Genomic DNA, 25,458 nt, shown 5'->3' with positions numbered 1-25,458 from the left:
ATTTTTTAATGTTAATATTCTTCTAAAATGCTATTTCTAATGTGCACAGAATGCTGTCATATGGAGGTACCATGATTAGCTAATTGCTTGTTGGACATTTAAACTCTTCTTTAATATTTGTTATTTTTAATAACATACAATGTGTAGCATCCTATATAGACCCTTATATAGTCCTCATCATTGTCCTAGGAAATCCGTAGGAGTCCAACACCTGTATCAAAGAGCTTTCACACTTCAAAGGTTTTTGACACATATTGTGAAACTTTGTTCCAGAATGCTTGTACTGAACTCCATACTCCCATCAGCAAGGTGTGAGAATTCTTTTTTCTCTTGAATCTTTACCAACTATGGGTATCTTCATTTAGAATAATCTTTGCACGGTAGCTGTACTTGTAGTGAGCATAGCATTACAGACAGAGAAGTTGAATCACTACACTGTACACTCAAAACTAATATAACATTGTATGTCAACTATACTTAAAGTAATAAAATGAAAAAATCTCTGTACTTTTTTAGATGAAAGGTAAAACTTCATTGTTGTCTTAACACATTGGTCTCTGTATTTATATCCTTTGCCCATTTTTCTATTGATGTTTAAAAACATCATTATTGGGCTCTAAGTCTTTTTTAAATAACAACATTAAAAATACTAATCTGTTGTCTGCTACAAATGTCAATCATCTTTACCCATAATTTATCATTTCATTTTGCAACTATTCTCTTTATGTCATACGTCTGTAATCAAGTGAAACAGATGGCATTGGTACTATCAAGCTAATGGCTAAGATTTCTAACATGGACAGAATTACTATTTGATTTTCATGTGGCCAAATAAGTGTTATTTGGTTCTCTGGTTCTCAGCAATGCCTCTGGACCCAAGTATTTATTTATTTTTTATTTTTTCCATGTATTTATTTTAAATGCAATTTCTTGGTCATAAAGGTAGTGGGACAAGGAGATGGAGACAGTGATACTGTTAGCATAGTGTACTACAAAACTGTAATTGTAATATGTACATAAAACAACTCAACATGTGACCAGTATTTAATGTCTTCAAAAGCACCCCACTATCCTCCATCAGATAACAGCTTAAGTACTTTATGAGAGTTACTGATGGTTTTTCTAGTCCACACTATACCTGCTACTCCATCTTCCCGCACCTCACCATCCTCCATTAGATGAACGATGGGGAGCACTGCTGCACAGATGCATGCTGGAAACACAGCTTGTGGGGGCTGAGGCACATGGTGGTTTGGCGTGTGTTCAGTGGTGTGTTCTTCATCTGACGGGACAGACATAATCGGGGTGCTTTCTCAGTATTGTCATTCTAACGCAACAACATTTCTCAGTTCAAACTTCCCTTTCAGTTATAATTCTTTCAGTTATAGATACCTAGTTGTCTCAGCACCATTTGTTGAAAAGACTGTTCTTTCCTTATTGAATTTTCATGGCACCCTTTTCAAACATGAAATCAACATAAATATAATGGTTTACTTCTGGTTGGTGATTTCTATTCCATTGATTTACTATCAATCCTTATGTCAATACCACACAATATTGATTACTGCCTCTTTGCAGTAAGTTTTAAAATTAGGGAATGTGAGTCTTCCAGCTTTGTTCTTCATTTCCAAGATGATTTTGACTATTCAAAAAGGTGGAGCAATCACACTTTTTGGTAGGAAGGTAAAATGACACAGTTACTTTTGAAAATAGCTTGCCAGTTTACCCCACAAAACTTGTAGGTAACTGTTCATAGTAGTATAGTTTATAATAGCCAAAAAGTGGAAACAACCCAAATGTCCACCAACTGGTGAATTAATAAACAATGTGGTATATCCATTTAATGGAACATTATCTGGTAATAAAGAACTGATATATGAGGCAACAATCATAGTCACACAGAGAGAGAGAGAGAGAGGCAGAGACACAGGCAGAGGGAGAAGCAGGCTCCATGCACCGGGAGCCCGACATGGGATTCGATCCCGGGTCTCCAGGATCGCGCCCTGGGCCAAAGGCAGGCGCTAAACCGCTGCGCCATCCAGGGATCCCCAAAAGGATGAATATTAAAAAAAAGGATGAATATCATGGTACATGAATCATACCTCAATAAAATTATATGTTATAAAAAATATAAATGTACCTTTGGCCCAATCCCTATAAGTTGTGATTAATTAGCACTGGTCACTTTTGAAGTTCCCAAGGGTTATGCAGCCAATGGATGAGAACCACTGGCTTCTGTACAGCTTTTTAATGACTTTATAAATTAGTGATGAAATGTGTATAACCACGGAGCAATGAGTCCTAGTCAATTATTCATGATTAGAGAAAATATATTCTTTAAATTCTTGGAACTGAAGGGTATCACGCTTCCCACACCCCCTACCCTCCCACTGGAATCAGATTTCATTATAGCAGTAGCATGAACTCTGGTCTTCCTTTCATTGTTAAATTATTCCAGAACAGCATCCTAAAGCATCCTACTGAGTCCTGGCCACTCACTGGAATCTCCACCCCAAATAGATTTTAAAAATCCTAATGTGTGGGTCCCATTCTTAGGACTTCTGATTTGATCTTGGGTGTGGCTTGGGTATTATTTTTAAAGCTCCTCAGTTGATTGTATGGTGTATCCAGGGTTGAAAACCTGCAACATTAGGATTATTTGCAATGTAATTTAAACAGAGCCAATTTATAAAGAACAATTGCTGGGTAAAAACAAAATTAGGGTACCACTCAATCTAATATCTCTTTTTTGAACTTCAAGTCATGAAACAAGTTATTTCATGAAGACAGTGAAGTGTAAGAAGAATACTAGCTGGAACATATTTCAAAACGGACACAGGTCATGAGGAATCAAGAACACATTTCTAAGAGGACCAACCTTCAGCACTAACAGCGGAACGCACGGACCAAACAGACCCTCGGCGGAAGGAGTAATTCCTGTGGGAAGTGCTGGACGTACAGGATGGACTCACAGACAGTCGACGGGATGCCAGATTGGTGACTTCTTCTACTGGCAAAGAAAATGGGGAATGTGACCTTTGGTTGTATAACAAAGTTATCTTCACAACTACAGCTGAACCTACATCATAAGCATATACTGCTCTCAGAGCATAAGGCTTCAGTAATTTAGAGTGTACTTGCGAATGGGAAAAAAAAATCTTTTAGAAAGACAGAAAATCCCTCCCATAGATTCCACAAAAGCAAGGTAGAGGATCACTGAATTAGAATGGTTCATAAATTATTTTTGATGCTCACCAACAAATTGGCTACATTTGTGAAGGTTGATAGTTAATGGACAAAGCCCATTTTAAAGGAGGAAATGATATTTTTAATGATGCATTTACTTTCACATACACTCAGGATTTAGCTTTTGTCCGAATCCTGCATGGTCCATTATCATACTGGTTCATTCAATGTGGCTAACTTCCTCCTCTACAAACAGGCCAACTCCAAAAATGAAAAAATACCAACTTTCCTCTTTCTTTTGCTAGTGTCAGGAGGTGAGAGAGAGAGCGTGCATATCATCTCATGTCACATAGAATCACTCATGTTTATTTCAAAGCAAGTCCTTTCTATTTCCTGTGACTTAGCCCCCCAGGAAGTCCCGTGTGTAGAGGGCACCTTCTTCTTCTGGCTCTGAGTTGGGTGTGCAGGTGGGCTCATAGCAAGCTTCCTGGGTGATGGGGATGGCGGTGATGAGACTGGCTTCTCTACCAAGACGTTTCTTCTCCTCCTCCTGTTGCAAATTCTTTAAGATGTGTTCTGCTCTCTGATGGGAGCGGGATACAGCTCGGGCTGAAAAGGATTTCTATGGAGACATGGAGACCAATTTATTTTTATAGAAACTGTTCTGCAAGGTCACAACCATAAAGAATCTTCCCACAGAGTTACACAAATATTGCACTTTGTCCTCAGAAACTGGCACCTATGATCTAGTTTCATGGCCAATCGTTTTTCTACCAGGTTTCCAGGTTCTGTGTAACGAAGCTAATCATTTTCATTCAATGAGAATAATTCTTCAAAGGTGTCTTTAAGTTTTAGGATTTCATCCTTAGAATTTGGGGGGATAGTAATGATCCACTTTATTTTATTTTATTTTTTTAAAGATTTTATTTATTCATAGAGACACATACAGAGAGAGAGGCAGAGACACAGGCAGAGGGAGAAGCGGGCTCCACGCAGATAGCCCGACGTGGGACTCGATCCAGGGTCTCCAGGATCACGCCCTGGGCTGCAGGTGGCGCTAAACCGCTGCGCCACCGGGGCTGCCCAATGATCCACTTTAAACATGAAAATCAAATAAAAAATTTTAATACTCCATTCCTTTTCACAACTTTTTGAAATAGTTTTAAATGGAGGACATTTATTTAATAAGGTTAATAAAAGGGAAAGAACCATGGAGAGGAGGGGGAACATGATCTCTCTCTCTCCCTTAACAATTAGTTATATGATTTATTTCATTTTTGTATCTTGAGTATCTACCACATTGTAAATACCTAATTATTGCAGGTAAATAGAGTGGCACACTGTAAATACTTAACAATATTTGTAGAAACAAAGTTAGTGAATAGAAATTATGAGAATTGACAGTGTTACAAAGGTTGAATGCAGGATTTTTATAAGACTAAAAGTTTCCTATGTTGAATGGCACAGTAACAATTAAGGGCATTAGATGGGCCACATGGCAATTTATTTGCAGGCCAGGGGTTAAGCTGGTTCGTTATATTAAGGTAAGGTAAGAATTATGGAATGAGAGAAGGAAAACTGGATATAGAATCAGGGGTCTTGGTTTCAAATTCACTGCGAACTTGGGATAGAGAATATACTTGGCTCAAATGAATCCACTGTCTATACAGGTGACAAATCAAAGATCCTTATGCCAGTAATTCAGATGCTGGATTTACTGTATATATGGAGAAAGAACCAGGTGTGTTTTCTCTTTGGCATGAAACCTATTAGATATAAAAATACTATATGCAGGAGAATTAAAATATTTATAGGAGTAAAGAGCTCAAACAGTTCTCCAAAGAAAACTACAATGACTAGCAAATGTGTGATGTGCAAAACTGTTCAGCCTAACTTTATATATATCCAAGTGACTTTTCAAAGAATGTGAATAAAAAACCCAATAACTTTGTTTTTTTGCCAAAGTGGCATTAAAATATAATACTAACTAATTTGAATAAAGATGACACACTTTCCCATTCTATTGTATATGGGTAAAATCTTCCTGGGACTATTTTGGGTGATGTATCAAAAATCTGTAATTTTTAATTCCAATTGGCCTAATTCCATGGGAGTTTGTGCAAGAAAATAGTCATGGATTTGTACAAAAAGATATGTTTTTTTTCCATAGTTTCTACCTTACTCTTATAATTCAGAAAAATGCTGTTCAACAGGTTAAAAAGGCATATTTTGCACTCATTTTTTTCAAAAGGCACATATTCTTGGTTCTTGTCTATGGATGGACAGTGTTATAAACTTAACTGTTAATGAATTATATTACATCCAGCCATGATATATCAGAGTACACAAGACCTGAGGTGATATTTGGGATGATTAACAAAATGGAGAACAGACCAACGTTCAAACAAGGAAATAAGAGCTGTCAATTCAGTTCTTTTTCTTATTCATCCAGGGTCAATCTCATTAACTTCTGGGTAGCTTAGGTATTACAGATTAGATGAATATGTTTGTTTTATAATAACTAGAGACAAAAATGTTACCCTTGGCAAAAAAAAAAAAAAAAAACAATGGCTAATGCTTTTCACAGCTGTGAAAGGTGGCTACTACTGTGATCATAAAACAAAACTGTGTTGGCATGGAGGTCTGCAAATGCTCACTACTGGATATTAGTTCCTTCTATTCTATTCACAAGAACAAAGACCTTTCATGGGTGATTTTCAGTGTTGTTGTCACACTCTTATGATGAGAATGAACAAATTGTCTCATGCATTTATTGTTCTTCTCTCTTATTACATGTACACCATGGAGCCTGAAGAGATGAGAGAGAAAATGACCGTTACTCACAGACTGGTCTTCATTAATGGGGTCCTGGACACTCCCACTGCACTGAGGGACCCACGGGGGGTCAAACATTGGGACAGATGGCATTCCAAGCACTGGTGAGGGCAGGGTGAAGTTTATACTGGGAGGCGGGATCTGTTAGTTGATACCAGAAGAATGAGTAAGATGGAAAATAAGCTAGAATGAGTCTGAAGTATAATTATGAAATCATCTTATAGATTACATGGTGTTACAGAGCACAGGATGAATGTCACTGTGTCTCAGTTTACTCATTAAAAAAATGAAGGGTTTCAACTATATGATCTCTATTTGTGTTAATTACCCCATCCTCCAAAAATATCTATATGTATAAATACAGCAAAGTATCTGAAAGATTACATCCCAACCTTTTATGGGCATACCACTGGGGATGGTAGTGGGATCTTGAGGTTTATAGAAACTTGATTTTCTTATCCTACCACTCTTCCATATTTCAATATTTTTTAAAACAAGAATTCATTCATATATGACTTAGGTTGACTTATATAATCACAGAGAAAAAAAGAAGCATCTCTTGGGCCATACACTATTGATTTGAGGTTCAAGGATTTAAACAAGCCTTGGTTTGGATTTGCTATTCTCCAATGGAGGAACTATCCCTTACCTTAAAAATCTGCTGTGCTCCTTCCTCCATCCGGGGCCAGACCTGGTATCGAAACCTCCAGAGTGTGTGGAACTTGAGAACAGCATTCAGCCTCTGCACGGTCTCTGGGTGGTGGAACTCTGACATCAACATGTCAGACACAGCCTCGGGGACTTTCACCGCACACAGCAGGAACATGGCAGCTAGAGACAACCAACAATTCATCAGCTACACACCTTTTAATTTTGCTTGGTCCCCTGGGATGGGGGGAAGTAGGGAGCTGTTTTGGCTCACAGTGAAAAGTGAATGTGAGAGGAAGCAAATGAGGAAAGGAAATTATATACTGAAATGCCCTTGTGAGGAAATGACAAGAATCATGTCATAGCAATCTGGGGACAGTGCATAAAAATGTCCATTAAAAACTGTCCCAGTTACATTATATTAAAAATAAAATCTACATTGTAGACGGTATTAAAAACTTCCACCTTTCTGAGAGATAGAAGAGATGGAGAAGCCAAAAGAGATTTCATGAATCATAATATCATTGCTGTTTTTTTAATTTTGGGAAAAGTCAAATATCAATAAGAGAAAGGTCAAGTGCCACAATGAGTTACAGAGTTAATGAATAACAGGGCAGAAAAATACAACTCCATAGCATAGATGGATGAGCCAGTGACAATCATAAAAACATAATTTAAAATCTCTCTTGTACTTTTTCCTGGATCATCAAAACATACTTAGACAATTGTGTTGGACAGCTGCGGTTGAGTGCCAGCTCTGAAATCTCTCTGCTATGTGCTCCTGGAAAAGCCTCTCCACCTCTTCGAGCCTCTGTTTCTTTAGGGGCAGAATGTCAATGATAATGATGATAATTATGATGATGATGATGATGATGATACCTGCCTCCAAATTTGTTGTTAGAATAAGAGAAAATAATCTATGAGAAAGTCCCTCTGTGACATGAAAAGTACTACAGGCTTCTAAAGCATGTCTTATTTTTGAGAGGCAATGTGGCATATGGGAGGGACATCTATGTGTGCAGTCAGAAGACCTGGGTTTGGTCTCCTAGCCCTGCCACTTCTGATCTGTGTGCACTTAGATAAGTCCTTTCAACCATCTGAGTTGCAGTTTGCTTATCTATAAAATGGTTGTGGGCAGCCCGGGTGGCTCAGCGGTTTAGCACTGCCTTCAGCCCAGGGCATGATCCTGGAGTCCCATGATCAAGTCCCATGTCGGGCTCCCTGCATGGAGCCTGCTTCTCCCTCTCCCTGTGTCTCTGCCTCTGTGTGTGTGTGTATCTTATGAATAAATAAATAAAAAAAAATCTTTAAAAAATGGTTGTTACAAGGATCAAGGAAGACCATGCACGTGCCATAGTGCTATAAGAATGTTAGCTCTTGTGACCATTAGTATTTGATAATCCTTTTATTTATCCTACTACTTCCTTAAAATTCCACTCCTTTTACTTTTCTTTAAAGCATGCTCTACTCTGTCTCAATTTTTAAACACTACAGTCTCTCTTTACATCATTGCAAGTTGGGAGTTTTACCTCAATCCCTGCACCAAAGCAGTTTTCTTATAATGCTCACTAATCAGTAGATCCAGTAGTACTTTTTATAGCATTTGTTTCCTTTCAGTTTTTAACACTTTCATAACAATCTTCCTGAAGAGCTACCTTCCTTTGCTTGCATAGTTTGAGGTTGAGTTCCTCTACTTTTCTGGTCATTTTCCAGGGTTTGCTGTTGGCCACTCCCCTTCCTGTTCTCTTTAGGTAGAAAAGGCCAATGGCTTAGTGTTCATCCTTCTGCTCTTTCTTCTACAGATTCTTCCCCCAGAGACGCCATCCACTCTCAGTGCTCCAGCTGCCATATAGATCAGATATTTCTCCAAGCTTATTTCCACCTTTGCCCTTTTTCTCATTAGCTTTAACATCATGTCATCAACTATACGTCTCCTAACCATCTAAAATTGAACTGCTTTACTCCTTGCTACCATATTCAACTTGGTAATATACATAGTCTATATACAACACTACTCTTTGGCTCAGAACCCATGAGTGGTTTTCCAAAGTTCAATGGAAAGTCCATCATCCAGTTAAGTGTCATTCAAGGGCTGTTACAATCTGAGTCCAACTCACTTTTCTAATACCATGGACTGGGGATCCCTCTACAAAGGCCACCCAAGTTTCAATTCCTTCTCTGGCTTTCCAAATAAGCCCTGTGTGTTTCCATACCCTATGTGGCTTTGCATACACCATCCACTTCCTTCTAGCTTTTCTTAAAGCCCAATCTACCTGTTCATATCTTCCATGGAAGTTTCCATGGCTGTCTCATACTTGAGGAGCATACTCCTCCCTGCACTCTCTCTGAGAAACATGTAGTAGAGAAAAAAAATCCAAGTTTTAATGCAAGCAAAGATATTTTACAAAGACATTTGGTGCACTGTAGTATAATAACCTTCCATTAGTAGGCCAGGTTAAATAAACTTATGCTCATTCAATGAAATATTTAGTAGACATGAAAAAGAATGAGGAGGGGCAGCCTGGGTGGCTCAGTGGTTTAGTGCCACCTTCAGCCCAGGGTGTGATCCTGGAGACCCAGGATGGAGTCCCACGTCAAGCTCCCTGCATGGAGACTGCTTCTCCCTCTGCCTGTCTCTGCTTCTCTCTCTCTCTCTCTCTCTCTCTCTCCTCTCTGTGTTTCTCATGAATAAATAAATAAATAAATATTAAAAAAAAAAACAACAAAAAGAATGAGGAGAATCTTCTAGCTAATGCTAAAAAATGGTCTCCTAGGGAATGCTTCTAACTACTTCTCCCTTGTGGCTGCCCATTTTGAATTGATTTTTGCTCAAATAAACTCTTCAAATTTTTAGTATATCCCAGTTAATGTTCTAACAGTTCTGGTATCAGAAGAGGGAATCAAAGGAGACCCGATGGCCCGCAGGAGCAATAAACAACCAGGTATCTGTGGAGCTCCTGAATTTGCAGACTCTATTTTAGCTTCTTCTTTTTCAGAGAGAAAGAGAGAGAAAGAGATAGAGAGAGAGAGAGAGCAGGAGCTGGGGAGAGACAGAAGGAGAGGGAGAGAGAATCCTAAGTGGACATGGAACCCAATGCAGGGCTTGATCTCATGATCCTGAGATCAAGACCTGAACTGAAATCAAGAATCAGATGCTCAATGACTAAGCCACTCAGGTGCCCCAGCATTTCTTTTTCCATACAGGGTCTGAAAGCTGGCCAGAGTTAGACTGGGTCAAACTGGCTTCTGAGGACTGATTTAGAAATTAGGCAGGGTATGGGTTCAGACTGGCCCAGTATGAGGCCTCAGGTGAATAAAATTTTGTTTTAAGGCTGAACAAGTAAGTTAACCTTAGCAAAGGTAATCTTGAATTACAGTGACCACAGTGGACAACTTTTAACCATTTTAGAGAAGCTTACCCATTTATGAAGTGCCTAGAGAGAAAGCAATCTCAACCAGGCACTCTATTTGTTGTTGGGGGTTGCTCTGGATTTTGAGAAGGGAGTATCTTTTGCATCATCTTTGTCCATCCCTCCCGCCATGTGTCCAAGGGGTTGTTCAATACTGCCAGAAATATTTACTATTTGTCCCAGATAAAACCTAACAAGTTATTCAAAAAGGTTTTGTTGTTGTTGTTGTTGTTGTTTAAGTAGCTCTATAGTCAGAAGTTGGCCAGAAATTGGGAACTGATATTCAGAGCCTCATAGGAACTTTTGTTTTTAATGCCACCTCCTCTAAGTCAAAATGAAACTATGTGCCTAGAGGAAAAGTAAAACATTCTGATGCCATTGAGGAAGGATTTACTAAAACATTCCAAAGAAACAGCTGTAAATCTAGAACCTAGGAATCTTTTGATTTCCATCTTAGTTGAAGATCTTCTCCTGGATATAAAAAAGCAATTTGAAGATAATGTAGTTGTATGGCTGGGTAAGCATCTTGACATTTAAGTTACATCCCAGTTCTTTGAGGAATTAACAGTTGTACTTATCTAACAAATCGAGTCTTTACAAAAACAGAAATGCAGCCCTAGAAACGTTTAAAAGCCCAACCATCCTTTTACCAATCTCCAAATCCCTATTCATCTCAAAAGGCTTTCAGATATTGTAAAAATTGTGATTAGGAAACAAATGTCCTTCTTGAAGAAATTTACATCCTTTCTCTATGCCTTTGAGATGTAAATGTTGTATCTGGTTTTCCCTAGGAACCCAGAACCATCTCTTGAAATGCAAACTTCAGGGAGGTATTCTTGTCAGGAAAACAGAAAAAAAAAAAAAAAAAGGAAACTACTTGGGAAATTAAGTGAATAAAAATTTTCAAAGTCTTTTCCACAAATATTAGAAATAGATATCTGAGCAGGTAATATTAACTTATTCTCTCTGCTAGGAATATACTTTAGATCCAATTGTTTTTTTTTTTCATAAATCAGTCAGTTTTGCATTATCACATCTGACTCATGGCTAAAACTTCAAAACAAATGCTATGAGATCCCTGTGTTTGTCCATATATTTATGTATGTTGCAGATACGTGATATTTTCCTACCCCAGATAGGGAGTAGGAAATTGATTTGTAAAGAGCTCTATTTGTTAGCTTAAAGATAAACAAGCATATGTAAATAAAATATACCGTCAGAAATAGAGAAACCCAAATGTTTTACAAGTTCATGTTGATGTGAGAAACAAAAGGAGAAGAAAAATCATTAAATTTCCTTACTACCTACAGACCACTGACAACTCCATGAAACAGGCAAAGTAATATTTCTCTAGGGACTCAACTGCCTCCATGTTAAAACTTTGCTAAATAAGAGACAATGTTAGCCCGACCCCCAGGATCCTGTAAGTCTACTGTAACATATAAAAATTCCTTTGGAAGCTTCCTTTATTTCTATCACTCCCCCCTTCTCCCCCCGATACACGTTGGCAATCATGCTCCAAGCATATGACCCACCAATACAAATCTGAAGGATCTGACGACTCAGGTTGTATTCGACAGTAATAAATGGCCATTTCCAACAACAGTTAGCCCTCTCAAGGTCCTGGAAACCTTGCTTCCAAAATTCCTTAGAGACCTACACTATCCCCAACCCCCTCCCAACTTGAAAGTATGTAATAGACCACTACTCATGACCCCAGTGCAACTCTTTCTTGCTTACTGGTCCTGTCCTCGTGCTTTAATAAAACCACCTCTTTGCACTAAAGGCATGTCAAGAATTTTTTCTTGGTCCGTTGGCTTCAAACGTTAACATCATTTCTACATCAATGTGACCTAGAATAATCTATGATAGATAAAAACTAGTTTAAGTTTGTTGATTTAATTAAAATAAGACTATCTTTAGATCTATCAGCATTAAATATAATGCTCTTATTCTAACAGGCTTACTAAAAGTCCAATAATCTCAAGTTATCTCTGATGTAGAATTTATCAGCAAGAAAGATGAAATGATTAGATGTTCAATGTCTTAAGAAATTTTCATGGATAAACATAATTGTTAAGAATTAAATAGATGTAAGATTTACTATGAGGAAGAACACACTTCTAGAAATTATGAAATGTATTAATAAATTTGTCAATCCACAGAATGCTACTATAATAGTCCACAATTGCTTACTTCTTAGCTATCACTAGGAATAAAGGATCCTAAGGGTTAAGAATCCTAATCAATATATACAATTAAAACTACTTAGAAGTAATAAGACTGAAAAATAGGTGAGTAAAGTAGAATGACTGGTTGTTCCAGAATGAGGAAGATTAAAAAGCAGAACAAAATCTGAATGGGTATGAAAAATATTGTAGAATGCTTATAGAAAAGGAATCTTGGAAAATAAATTTTACATGTGATTAAACTAACTAAAGTTAGAATTGATGTATTTAAGTTTTTAAATAATGAGTTGTAATATCAAAAATACAGTGGTAAATAAGTTAGAATTTGGTTTTGTCTCAGCTGAGAAACCAAACTTTTCTTGGACTATCAGTCTGCTTTTCATAAAAGACTGTGAAAAGTGTTTTTTTACCTTTTGGGTAATCTGCCTGCAAGGCAAAGATTTTGTGGTTTTACCAAAATAATTTCTGTGTGTGCTTCAGGTTGTCTTTATCAGGTCTTTGATAATTTAAGAAAACCCTATCTATCTATTTATCTATCTATCTATCATCTATCTCTTCTTTCTTTTTCTTGCAAGAAAAAGAAAGAGAAAGGAAGGAAGGAAGGAAGGAAGGAAGGAAGGAAGGAAGGAAGGAAGGAAGGAAGGAGGAGGAAGGAGGGAGGGAAGGAGAGGAAGGGAGGGAGGGAGAAAGAAAGAGAAAGAAATTGGGGTAGAGGGTAGGGGAAGAGGGAATCTTGAAGAGGTTCCAGCTCAGTGCAGGCCCCAACATAGAGCTTCATCTCAGGACCCTGAGATCATGACCTGATCTGAAATCAAGTCAGATCCTTTACCTACCCAGGTGCCCTTGTATTTACCTTTCAAAACTTTTTGGAAGAGTTTTAAATTGTGGCTTCTGTTAAATAGATAATTAAGTATTATTTCATAATGATCTGATATCCTGTTTACTCAAATGCTCAAACCTTTTGACATTTTGGGAATTTCCCCAAATCAAATTCTAAATGAAGTCTCTTTGATTTCAAAGTAACTTTGAGTATTCCCAGAGGGTCCCTAGAAAACCTCACAGAATTTGTCTCTCACCTTGTAAGAGAGATGTTAATAATTAGGTTTATTTGGCATGTTAAATTATGTGGCGCACTGTCGAGTAAGAATTGACAATAAACTTCTGAAGTTATAGGTGTATGGATGTATGTTACTAATACAGATATTCCAGAAATTGTTCAAAGTTTCTAGGAAGTTGTCAGTACTCTCATTGTCCAATTATTATCCTAAATTTTGTGTGCCACAGACATATAATATTTCTCTATCAAATGAACTCTCATCAGATCTTTAATCATGGCTACTTTTTTAAAGGTCTTTTTGTCATTTAGTTACTGCTTTACTCAATACTTTTGCAGAAGTGCTTCATCTTCAGAAGATGAATCTTCATAAGATTTTTGTTAAGAATTTCCAGAACTAATGGAAAAAAGGATTCAGGTTTGAATAAGAATTAATGATATGAGATTGAGCAGACTGATGAGGATGATTACTATTTTTTTTTCAAACACTTTTCCTTTGAAATCTTGCTGGTGGGATCCCTGGGTGGTGCAGCGGTTTAGTGCCTGCCTTTGGCCCAGGGCGCGATTCTGGAGACCCGGGATTGAATCCCACGTCGGGCTCCCGGTGCATGGAGCCTGCTTCTCCCTCTGCCTATGTCTCTGCCTCTCTCTCTCTCTCTCTCTCTGACTATCGTAAATAAATAAAAATTTTAAAAAAATTAAAAAAAAAGAAATCTTGCTGGTTCCTTAATGTTTTATTTTTCCAGATTTAAGGATATGTTTTTTTTTTCTTTTTTCTCTTAAGCTATCTATGACTTATAGTAATTTGGTAAAGCTTATTGATATAAATAAAATGGAAACATTAACTTTTTCTCCTTATCTGATTCCTCCAGAATCCATAAGAACCTGTTTTTTGTATAACAGGTCACAACTGGAAGCATTGGTTATATTACCAAAACTTTGACTGGAATGTTGTATTTGAGAATGTGCACAGAAGCAGATATGATCAGACAGTTTTAACGAAGTAGGTCTGACTTGATGGAGCCAATAAAAACTCATTGGAAAAACTGGCCTGGTGTCTTGCTTATAGGATTCGCTGTAGCCTTACCAGGTGAGCAAGGAAAGGAAGGCCACTTCCTGGCAGGCTCAGGAAGCTCAAGATATCTTGGAGACCCCAAGGAGAGAGGAATTCAGCCAAATCTATAAGTTTTCCAGGTGAAGTCTGATGGTGAGTTCCTCACTAGGCTTCTTAAGCCGGGAGAGGTTTTTAAAAGTCCAATCTAAGATTCCTTATAAAAAGTTCCAGCAAAGCAGATTTAAAAAAAAGCCTACAGGATTAATCACTATTCATACTGCACTTATGTAAATAATCAGACCATGTTTAATGAGATTAGACTTATTTTGCAAACAAATTAGCCTTACTGTGATTATCTCTGATAGAAATAAGGATGATTTCTAGAGAAATCATGGTTTACTAACCGTGAGGGTTCAGTAAAAAAATTGTAACATTTGTGGATATCAGATTCTAGTCCTGTTCACTGTTTTTGATGTTTGTTATTTATCTGTACACCAAACTGGATCTCAAATTCTTCTAGTTTCCTCAAATATCTTGCTACAACTCCCCAAACTAGTGTCTCCCACTTTCTATTGTAGGATCACTGAGAACGAAGACTGCCCTTGAACGTCCTTGGAAGGGACCGCACCAGCTCCTCCTTACTACCTAGGTGGCAGCCAAACTTCAGGAACTTGAATGGTAGGTCTACATCCTTCATTAAAAAGAGATCCTCTAAACTCTTGGAACTGCACACCAGCTGGAGATCTAAAATTAAAATTGACTAGGGAGGTTCCTCCTCGGATGCAGATGGCATCTTGGGGACAGCTCTCCCAAGTTACACAGATCAAGATCATCATCTCCAATATTAAACATTCATTCCTATTGCTTTTTTGCTACTTGCTTTTTTTCTCTGTCAAAGACAAGAGAGACAGTGCTCCTTTACTCTGGCAACTATGGTTGGATTTACAGCTAAGGCCGTAGCTGTACAACAAAATCTCTATATTTTCTTGCTAAGGTGGTTTTAGATAATAGAATTGCTTTACATATCGGCTGAAAACAGAATCTGCTGTGTCAGGGTACAACACTCCTTGCTGTACCTAGATCCAAACCTCTAGCATTATAGCAAGTACAAAATACTTACAAATAAGCCACTGGGCTAAAACAGGTATTTTCTTTAATTTATTTGATACCACCTGGTTTGGTTCATGGGGACTCTGGCTGAGAAGCATCCGTTGGTCTCCTGGCATTACATTCCTAATAGTTATCACTATAGTCTTCCTGCTGTATTAGGTCCTCTCAGTGATCTTAATGCTTGTTCAAAACCATCAACCATCTATCACATGGTCTCACTGTCCTTGGAGAAGCAGAAAGAAGATGCACAATGAGATGAAAAGCAAAAATAACTGTTTCACGGATCTGACATCATAACCTCTGAGTTTCACAATGAGACAAGAGCAACATAACTCTTATCTGCTGAGAGTGGCATTAATACCAATTTTGGGTCCATTTCTCATGTATGAGAAGATGACCAAAAGGGAGGACTATTAAAATAAATAAAGAGACCATTAGAATGATGTAGCTCCAATCCTCAAAATCTAAGCCTGTAAATGCCCAAGGTTACAAATCATAATGCTAAGGACAACCAATCACAAACAACCAACTTGGCTTTTAGCTACAGTCAGTCAATAATTGCCTGACTTTGCTTCTGTCCTTTTTCTATACAATCCTCTCCCTGAGCTCCTGTTGGTAGAGTGCTCCTAAATACTCCTGGTATGTGCTGCCTAGTTGGAATAGATTTTTCTTCAAATAAATTCTTTTAAAAATCTTCTAGATAAAAATCTAGAAAAATGGAAAGCTCAAAAGTCTTTAGAGTATGTCCTATTTGTGCGAAAAAGGAAACAACATATACATTGGTACTTAGGTATATATATCCATGTGCCTAGTGTACCCTAGAAGGAATCCTGAAATCTATAAACTAAAAGAATATGTACAAGAAGTGGAAAAAAGGTGAAGAACTCACATTTTGTGTGTACTTTTTACTGGCTATATGGCTTTAGATATGTGACCTAATCTTCAACACATTTGTTTTGATAGTATAATTTGGACACAAAACATTACTTGTGTGTTATTTAATAAAGTTAATGATGGTGGTTCATAGTAAATCTGGGAAATCACGACATGCTAAAAGAATTTTTTCCTTTGTGAAATAGAGTGAAAATGTAGGTTCTGGGGAAAATTATATTTTATAATTTGGTAATGCCCTTGGAGAGACATACTCTCTTGTGCAGATTATGTGGTAAAAAGTAAAGGGTATACTTAGCACTTCAGCCTCCCTTCCTATAGTACAAAGCTGTGTCTAGGGTTCTGGAGATTGCTGCTGAGCTGACCTAGGAATGAAAGGGAATGGATGCACTTCTCTCTTGTTTAAATGGTGGGATGAGTAGCAACCAAGGTCATGGGTGAATTGTCTTTACCTGCGGCCCCTGCCATGTGCTCATCCATGCTGAGCAGGAGCTCCCAGGCAGCTGGCTGGATGTCTCCATACATTTCTTCTGTCAGAATTGGTGCTGCCTTGATTAGCAGAGATAAAGGAGCAGGTGACAGGCTCATCACCTGGGAAAAGATGGAAATCACATCTTAAAATCTTTGAAGACACTGATTGCTGTACTCCTCTTGAAACCTAAGTGCCACTTCCCTTCTCCGCTTTCCTTAAATGACCTTCAAATACTTTCTAAAATGGTAATGTATTTATTGGCATGGTGTAGAATGAACTTTATACCTTATTAGTCGACGCATACAAAGATATACTGGCTGGAGTCTTTTGGCTTTTTTTCTCATAGAGCTTATTCTACAGTCTTTGTATTAAAAATCTTAGTGGACTTTTAAAGCATCCTATTTTCCTTTCGATTAGGAGTTGATGTCCATTGAAGACAATGAGTAGCCTCTAAGTTATAAAGGAATTCCATGAGAAAGTTAGTTTTCTAATCCAGTAAACTTGGATGACATTTTCCCTTTGAAACATTGTACACTGTGGTTATTGCACTAGATCAGGCCACAAAAGTCCTATTTAATCCATTATTTCAGATGGTTTATTTTTTAAAGATTTTATTTCATTTTTAAAAAGATTTTTATTTATTTATTTGAGAGAGACAGAAAGACAGTGACAAAAAGAGAGAGAGAGCATGAGCAGGGGGAGGGGCAGAGGGAGATGCAGGCCCCCTGGTGAGCAGAGTGACTGCCATGGGCCTCCATCCCAGGACCCTGGGATCATGACCCAGGTCAAAGGCAGCCACTTAACTGACTGAGCCACCCAGGTGCCTCAATTTATTTGAGAGAGAGAGAGAGAGAAAGAGAGAGAGAGAGAGAGAGAGAGAGAGAGAGAAAACACAAGCATGAGTGGGAGGGAGGGGCAGAGGGAGAGAGATTGAAAGCATCTTAAACAGACTTCTCACTGGGCACAGACACTGAGGCTGGGCTCAATCCCATGACCCTGAGATCATGACCTGAGCCAAAAACTGAGAGAGTCAGATGCTCAACTGATTGTGCCACCCAGGTGCCTCCATTATTTCAGGTGATAAATGTAGGTTGTGGATGGTCTAGATCTTTAACCATTTTAAAAACTTTCCAAAAGGGGGACCTGGGCGGTACAGTCAGTTAAGAGGCCAACTCTTGGTTTCAGCTCAGGTTATGATCTCATGGTCATGCTCACAAGGTCATGACCCCACAGTCAGTGAGATCGAGCCCCACTTCAGGCTCTATGCTCTGTGCAGAGTTTGCTTGAGATTCTCAACCTCTCCCTCTGCCTCTCCTGCACCTGCTCTCTCTCTCTATCTCTAAAATAAATAAATAAATCTTTAAAGAAAAGAACTTTCCAGAAAAACAAGTTTTCACTCCAACTCCCCTGGGGGAATATGTGTAATGATTTAGAGCTTAGGTTTTAAGGACAATACAACAATGTGTCAAGCACTAGATAAGTAGGTAAGTATACTATCTCTTCTAATCTATGCAATAATCCTTTGAGATGGGCCTAGTGTTATAACCCCCATGGTAAAACCAAGAGAAATTAAGCAGCTCGCCCAAGGTCCCAAAGCCAGAGCGGCAGATGCTGGCTTCGAACCCAAAGTATCACATTCTAAGAGGGGTGAGCATTGTCACCACATGCTGGTGGGGTATTAGCACCATGGCATGGGGTGAGTGAAAAAAGGCATGGCTCCAGTGAGCTCCCAAGCTGTATCTCTGTGGAAGCTGCCTGGCTTACAAGAAGGGACTTTTTCCCTTGCACACTTGGTGGCACTCTTACCCACCAATTAAAGGGCTCTTCATGCTAACACTGTGCTAACTGGCACTGGATGCCTCAAGCATTAGTAAGTAAGCAGGGTACCCCTCCCTCTCACTGCTCCAGTGATGTTACTGATCCAGGTGTCAATACCTGCAGTCTGATGTATTTCAGCATTCCAGAGTCCTTTTTCCCTTCCAGGTTGGCCTCGGAAACTCTCTTCTTCAGAGAAGGAGTCCTCAGGCATGACTTCTCTGAGCACTGCAAACAACATAGGATGTGATGAAGACTGTTGTTGTCCCCTCTCAAAAGAAAAAAGTGCTGTTTCCCCCCAAATTCTCCAAACAACTGTCTTCTAATGAGAGTGACAATGTAGCTGTAGCCCTTTGAATAGGCCCAGTTTCTGAAAGTGATAAAAACAGTTAATTTTGGAATGAAAGGGAGCTCAGAGATATATAGCTACAAATTCTTTTTTTTTTTTTTACCATGGTGATGGAAACTGTGGTCCAGAAAAGGAGAATAACGTGACCAAGTTAGAAAGCTGGCTCTTAGCAGAATTAAAACAGGACAAGCATCTCTTGACTTCCATTTCAGGGCCAGTTATATTCCACGAAGATGGTAAAAGCACAAATCTTTTAAAAAAAATTAAGTCAGTTAAACCTGCTCTATCTAATCGCCCATTTACAGGGCTGGATGTTACAAGTTGGCCATTTGGTCATGGGAGAAAGAACAGAGTTCACAAAGGAGTGTTAGGAAGTAAAAGATAAAAGATTCATCAAGGAAGTACAAGGTCAGAGCATTTATTATCTAGGCCTGAGGTGTAAGGTTAAATGGTTTCTTTAAAAAACCAAACTTGTTCAAAAAACAAAAACAAAACTGTACTTGTCTATAGGAGGCAGCAGCTCTTTTTTTCAAATTCTCTCTCGAACCAGAGTCCAGAATAAAACTGACTTCTGCATAAGTACGGAGGAGACAGGGTTTCTTCCTCCAACTCCCTAAAAGGCCAGAGCACTGGGAGAAGGATGGGTCCTCACGGTGACAGGCTCTTGTTTATTTATCCTGGGTCCTGATGGCTCCTAGGTTTGCACTCCGGGCTGTGCACAGAGGGAATCCATCCTTCTACACAGAATAAAGCTCATTTGTTTTTCCAGTTCCATGTCAAAGAAACACTTTTTCCCTTGATGCTGAGGAACAAACAGCTCCTTAAGAATTTTTGAACAGAGCTTCACAGTGCTATAGATGGAGATATTTGAAAGAAAAGACAAATCTAAAAGAACATGAATGTTCCAAGAAAGTCTTTCAAAACTCTGACAAAAAGACCCAACACAATGCATCTGGTGTGCGACTGGTATGGAATAAACTTTTAGAATGAATCTACTTCGAAACAAATGAATCAGAGCTCTTGCTGTGTTTTCTAAAGATAAAAACGTGGAGGCACATACTTGGGAACACATTTCATTTGAGGAGATAAATCCTGCTTTGCATTTTATTTCTGTGAATGCAAACACAATATACAGCAATATCCATGCGTGTTTTATGATTTGGAAACTGCTCTAAAATCATATGGCAGGCATTTTCCATATAAATGTAGGGGTGCATTTGATTTCCTTTTTAAAAAGTCAAGTTATTTTGAAAGTGGCATCTTTTACTCTATTTATAAAACCTTACATGCAAATTGCAGAATGTCTGGAAAACACAGAAAAACTTAGAGGAAGAAAACAAAAATCCCTATAATCCTTAGCCCAGCGATGGCCATTATTTTGTTCATTTCAGTCTTTTTGTTTCTTCATTCTGTGCATCTTAGCACGATGGTGAGGATGTCCTGTGTGTGGCACCCAATTTTAAACAACTCATTTTATTAGGAATTTATAATGAGTATCTCCCTCAGGTCATGAAATATGATTTTCAAAATAGGATTCAAAATATGATTCTTAAAGTTTGTTAATATTTCACCCTTTCTCCTCTGGTTGGACATTTTGGCTTTTTCAGGCTTACTTTTGAACCACATCTCTTGGTTAAATTACAGGTTTTTTTTTTCATCTGGCAGGTACCGGCTTAGAAGAAAAAGGGCAAACATTTATGTTTGCCTCTGACACTCTGGGAGTCGTAGGATTTTGTTTAATTCTGTTTCCCAGGGACAGAAGGTATATGTCAAGCTTCTCAGATATCAGATATTTAATATTCTTGCAGGCTTCCCTGGGAAGCATGGTGTGTTCTAGTGCCTCATCACAGTTAAGGTGCTTGTCGTAGAGGAAAGGGAAGATTATTAGAAAGGCTTTCACTCTAGGGTGATAGGCTAGTCACTCGCCCTGAGTGACTTGTTGAGGCTTGAAAGGTAAGTATCCAAGATGTGTACTTGGGTGATGGGCACTTGGGCACCCTATGTGAGAGTCCTCAAGTCCCTCTACTGGCGTGCCCCTAACTCAGACTGACAAGGCTATGATGAGTTGTTTTTCGGCTTTCATAACTCCACATAAAACTTGGCTAGAAGACAGCTCATTGCAGGAGGCTAGTTCTTAAGGAATTTTTTGTTATTAGTGTTTCATGGAAGAGTAAGAAATTTCACTGGACTGTGAGTTGCATATGCTGGTTGGAATGACACATCAAGCTGGGACCTGTGAAGAAACCCCAAAGTAGTAATGCACACCAAAGGACAGAACATATCACCAGTAGATGCTGGCATTCATTGTTGAATCAATCTACCCGAGGGAGCAATTGTCAATGGAAGATAGCGACACAGCCCCAAGAGGTATCAGGGATCCTGGGTGTGCTTGCTGGGGGATTGGTGTAGATCTGAGACCACTGCGTTTTTTTCTTCTCTGTGGATGTCTTGGACAAATATTCACCATATCTGGATCTGTGACTTCTCCCCTCATTCTAACCACTGTTGATGAAATTTGCAATGCAAAAACCAATCCTTTGACTGGCTAGGGACTTATCCTGTGATGTTTGGATCATAAAGAGGAGGAGTAGAGCCCACCAAACTCCTGTCCTACAGAATTAAGGGGCAGATAGTCTGATTCATGTGGTGATGGTTGCTCCTGGAGCAATGATGATGCAACCTGGAGATTTTCAGGTCACATACAAGATGAACAAAGCAGGAGGAGCTGATCAGGGGGCTGGAGGAGTAGAGCCCACCAAACTCCTGTCCTACAGAATTAAGGGGCAGACATCGAAAGATGAATGGATAAAGAAGATGTGGTTTATGTATACAATGGAATATTACTCAGCCATTAGAAACAACAAATACCCACCATTTGTTTCAACGTGGATGGAACTGGAGGGTATTATGCTGAGTGAAGTAAGTCAATCGGAGAAGGACAAACAGTGTATGTTCTCACTTATTTGGGAAATATGAATAATAGTGAAGGGGAATATAAGGGAAGGGAGAAGAAATGTGTGGGAGATATCAGAAAGGGACACAGAACATAAAGACTTCTAACTCTGGGAAATGAACTAGGGGTGGTGGAAGGGGAGGAGGGCGGGGGGTGGGGGTGAATGGGTGACGGGCACGGAGGGGGACACTTGACGGGATGAGCACTGGGTGTTATTCTGTATGTTGGTAAATTGAACACCAATAAAAATTAATTTATAATAAAAAAAAAAAAAAGAAAGCTCATCACAGAGAACATTCACAAGCCTGCTCCAAACTCCTTTCTTCCTGTAACTGAGCACAATTCCAGTTAAGAAAATAAAGTGATGACATCGATTCCCGTAAAAAAAAAAAAAAAAAAAAAGAATTAAGGGGCAGAGAGTCTGATTCATGTGGTGATGGTTACTCCTGGAGCAATGATGATGCAACCTGGAGATTTTCAGGTCACATACAAGATGAACAAAGCAGGAGGAGCTGATCAGGGGGCTGAGATGAGGGAGAAGATGGAGATGCAGAAAGAAGCAAAGATGAAAAACTAGGCCCAATCTGACATGGAGAGAACTTTGATTCTCCCATTTTAGGGCTTGGCTCCTTCCTTGTCTGTTCCTGGTTTCATGAGATTCTGCTAAGTCCCTTGAAGAAACTAGTTATTGAACAAGTTTCAGTGGGTTTCTTGTAATAAAAGATTACTGATCAGAGAGGCGTAACAGTTATTTTAAATAAAAATTTATTCATTTAATAATTCAAGATGTTTATTAGGAGTTAACTATATGCCAGGAACTGGACTAACCTTTGGGGATTTGCTGTGGAGCAAAACTCCCTTGGTGTTTGCCCTCATGCAGAGCATATCTTACTAGGAGAGAGAGATAACAGATAAACAAATGAAAAATCATGGTAAGTAGAAAAAGAGACAAATGTCATGAACGAGGATGTACTGTGGAAGTAACATGGTATTTAAAATCTATGAAAACTGGAGTCAATCTACTGAGCTCTGAGAAAGAGATCTTCCAGGACACATATTTCATGCCCAGGGAAGTCCAAATATTTCCCCAAAGGTAACCTAGACTTTTGGGCCTCATGCATCTTTGACACATGGATATGAATGGGGAGACATTCTAGCAGATGAAAGCAAGACCTAGGGCCTGGTTTGGGTCTCACAACAGCGTTTTCCATAGCTTTGGAAAAATATTACTCCTGTAGGAAATCAATTGGTCTCTTGCCATTTGCATTGGTTTCACAAAATTTATAGAGACCATGCGCTCTCTTTTTCAGGCATGTATCACCTTTTACCCTCCTGTTTTGGCTGAAAGGAAAAAAAATTGGTTTCATCTACTCCTTTTCTCATCAGCAAGCACTAATTGAACATTTATTCTGTTTAGAACATAGCATCGGACAAGATACATATAAAAAGGAAAAATCAAAGAATTCTTTGGTGAAGGTATTGTGTGTGTGTGTGTGTAGTTTATAAAAAAAAAAAACTCTCAAGCTCAGAAGTGCATTAAAATAGACTAACAGGATGTACAGTGTGTCCCTGAGCATTGAAATGTAGATTAGCAGATTGATCAGAGTTACACGGGTTACAGAATGTACTAGCTGCCACAAATACATTCTGCCATAAAAGCCAATTCAAAAGGAAACAGGAATGAGATATCAGTTGCTCATAAGGCTCAATTTTAATCAGAATCACTGCTTTTATTCTTGATTTATTGCCTAGTCTATTTTCATTCGGGCCCTAAAAATGTGGGCATTGTTCATTTAGGTGACAGATTCAGCCCAGGAAATGGAAACATCATGAGAGAACAAAAAAGAGCTTGCACAGGAGGCTGGCATTTTGAAAATAAAATGTTTATTGCAGCAGACTCAATACATTTTTTGAAGCTCTTCACCTGCATGACTGATTTAAATATGTTAAGATCAGAGGACACTTAACTCTTGCTTTGCCTTCTCTTTGTCTTTCCAAAACGGAAGCATGCCTAAGGTTGGCAAGCCTCTTTTTCTGCTTCAGGCCAGTGTCCTGGGCTAGGGGTAGGGGTAGAGGGCACTCATGAACTAGATGGCCCCTCAGCTGTTCAATATTCATTGTCCCTCTGCTTTAAGAGAGGAGCTTTGGTAGGTATTGCATAGGAAACTGCAAGACCGCCAGTTTCCCAGAAGCTTATGATTAAATGGCAGAGGAGAAATAGGGATACAAAGAGCCCCATTTTGCAGGCAGAATGATCTTAAAACTCTCAGTGCTTGCCACTACTCATAGGATAAAAACTAAAATCCCCCCCCCCCCCCCAGCCTGGGCAGCTCTACATGGTCTGGTCTCTATCTGCCTATGCAGCGTGCATGACAGTCTGCTCCTCCAGTCACGGTTCTTTGTACTCATCTCTTCTCCCAGGTTGGAAAATTGTCTATTCAATTCACATCCATGCATCCTTCAGTCAAAAGTCATTTGTCACTCTACTGGAGGGGCTGTCTGATTTACCCTGACAAGTTCAAAGTCTTGTTCATAAGCTGTCTCAGCACAGTGTGTTTCTTTTTTCCCTGGACTTATTGGTGTTGCAATTTTATAGTAATTTGAGGCATTTGATTAATGTCTATCTCTTCGACTAGGTTGTGTATATCATATTAAGACAGGGGTCCTATTTCTTTTGCCCATTACTATACTCAGCACATGGTATGGACCCAGCATGTCCATAGGTTCTTTATAATTTTTTTTCCATAGGTTCTTTAAAGATTTGTTGAATATATATGGATGGATGGATGGATGAATTAATGAGCGAATAGTTGAATGAAGAATGAGAAAAGCACAAGTAAAAGGCCATTGTAATTTAGAGGAAGGAGGGAATGAAAACAACATTAATCATCCATCATAGTATGCTCTGTGGTTAACAGTAGGAAGATCATAAATGGTTTCAAGGAGGAGGTGGCATTTGAGTTGGATCCTGAAGGATGTTTGGGTTTGGCCACATATGGCTTACAAGTGAAGCTACAGTTGGAGCGGTAAGAAATCTCAGAGTATATATGGTGAACAATGAATATTAACTTAGATTGGTATATTTTTACAACTTCTAAAATACAAGGTTTTCTCTACTAAGGGAGTTTTTATATGAAGGAGAACTTACCTAAATAAAAATACATAGACATATGTATATACATACACACAAATATGTATATACACACATATATATTTTTTTATGACATCATTAACAGTTCATGAAATTACACACATTGATCTATTCCCCCATGATCTTCCCTCAGAATATGTGTTGTTTGAATACCAGGAGATACATCAGAGTGTAGTTAAAAAGCTCTGGATTGATATTCCATATTTCTAAATTACAGTCCACCTGAGTATGTTATGGATGTGAACTCTGACAGTCCTATCCTTCCAAGCCTCAACTTTTTCATCTATAAAATGGGGAGTACAGTATCTCTTACACAAGGTTTATCAGAATCAAAAAGTACT

The 25,458-nt window shown here is 38.7% G+C and overlaps 1 protein-coding gene across 1 annotated transcript in view; it reads right to left on the bottom strand.

Moving 5' to 3' along the window:
- The window catches only part of UNC80 (unc-80 homolog, NALCN channel complex subunit), a 214,769-nt gene that overhangs the window by 65,859 nt on the left and 123,452 nt on the right, over positions 1 to 25,458 (bottom strand). Inside the window, 7 exon segments of the mRNA XM_055345384.1 lie at positions 1,139 to 1,282; positions 2,879 to 3,010; positions 3,622 to 3,808; positions 6,031 to 6,162; positions 6,671 to 6,852; positions 16,830 to 16,968; positions 18,785 to 18,892. Coding sequence (XP_055201359.1) covers positions 1,139 to 1,282; positions 2,879 to 3,010; positions 3,622 to 3,808; positions 6,031 to 6,162; positions 6,671 to 6,852; positions 16,830 to 16,968; positions 18,785 to 18,892 — 1,024 coding nt within the window.

The sequence above is a fragment of the Nyctereutes procyonoides genome, unplaced genomic scaffold (assembly GCF_905146905.1).
Source record: "Nyctereutes procyonoides isolate TBG_1078 unplaced genomic scaffold, NYPRO_anot_genome, whole genome shotgun sequence".
NCBI classification, from domain to species: domain Eukaryota; kingdom Metazoa; phylum Chordata; class Mammalia; order Carnivora; family Canidae; genus Nyctereutes; species Nyctereutes procyonoides.
This window is presented reverse-complemented; position numbering and strand designations above follow the sequence as displayed.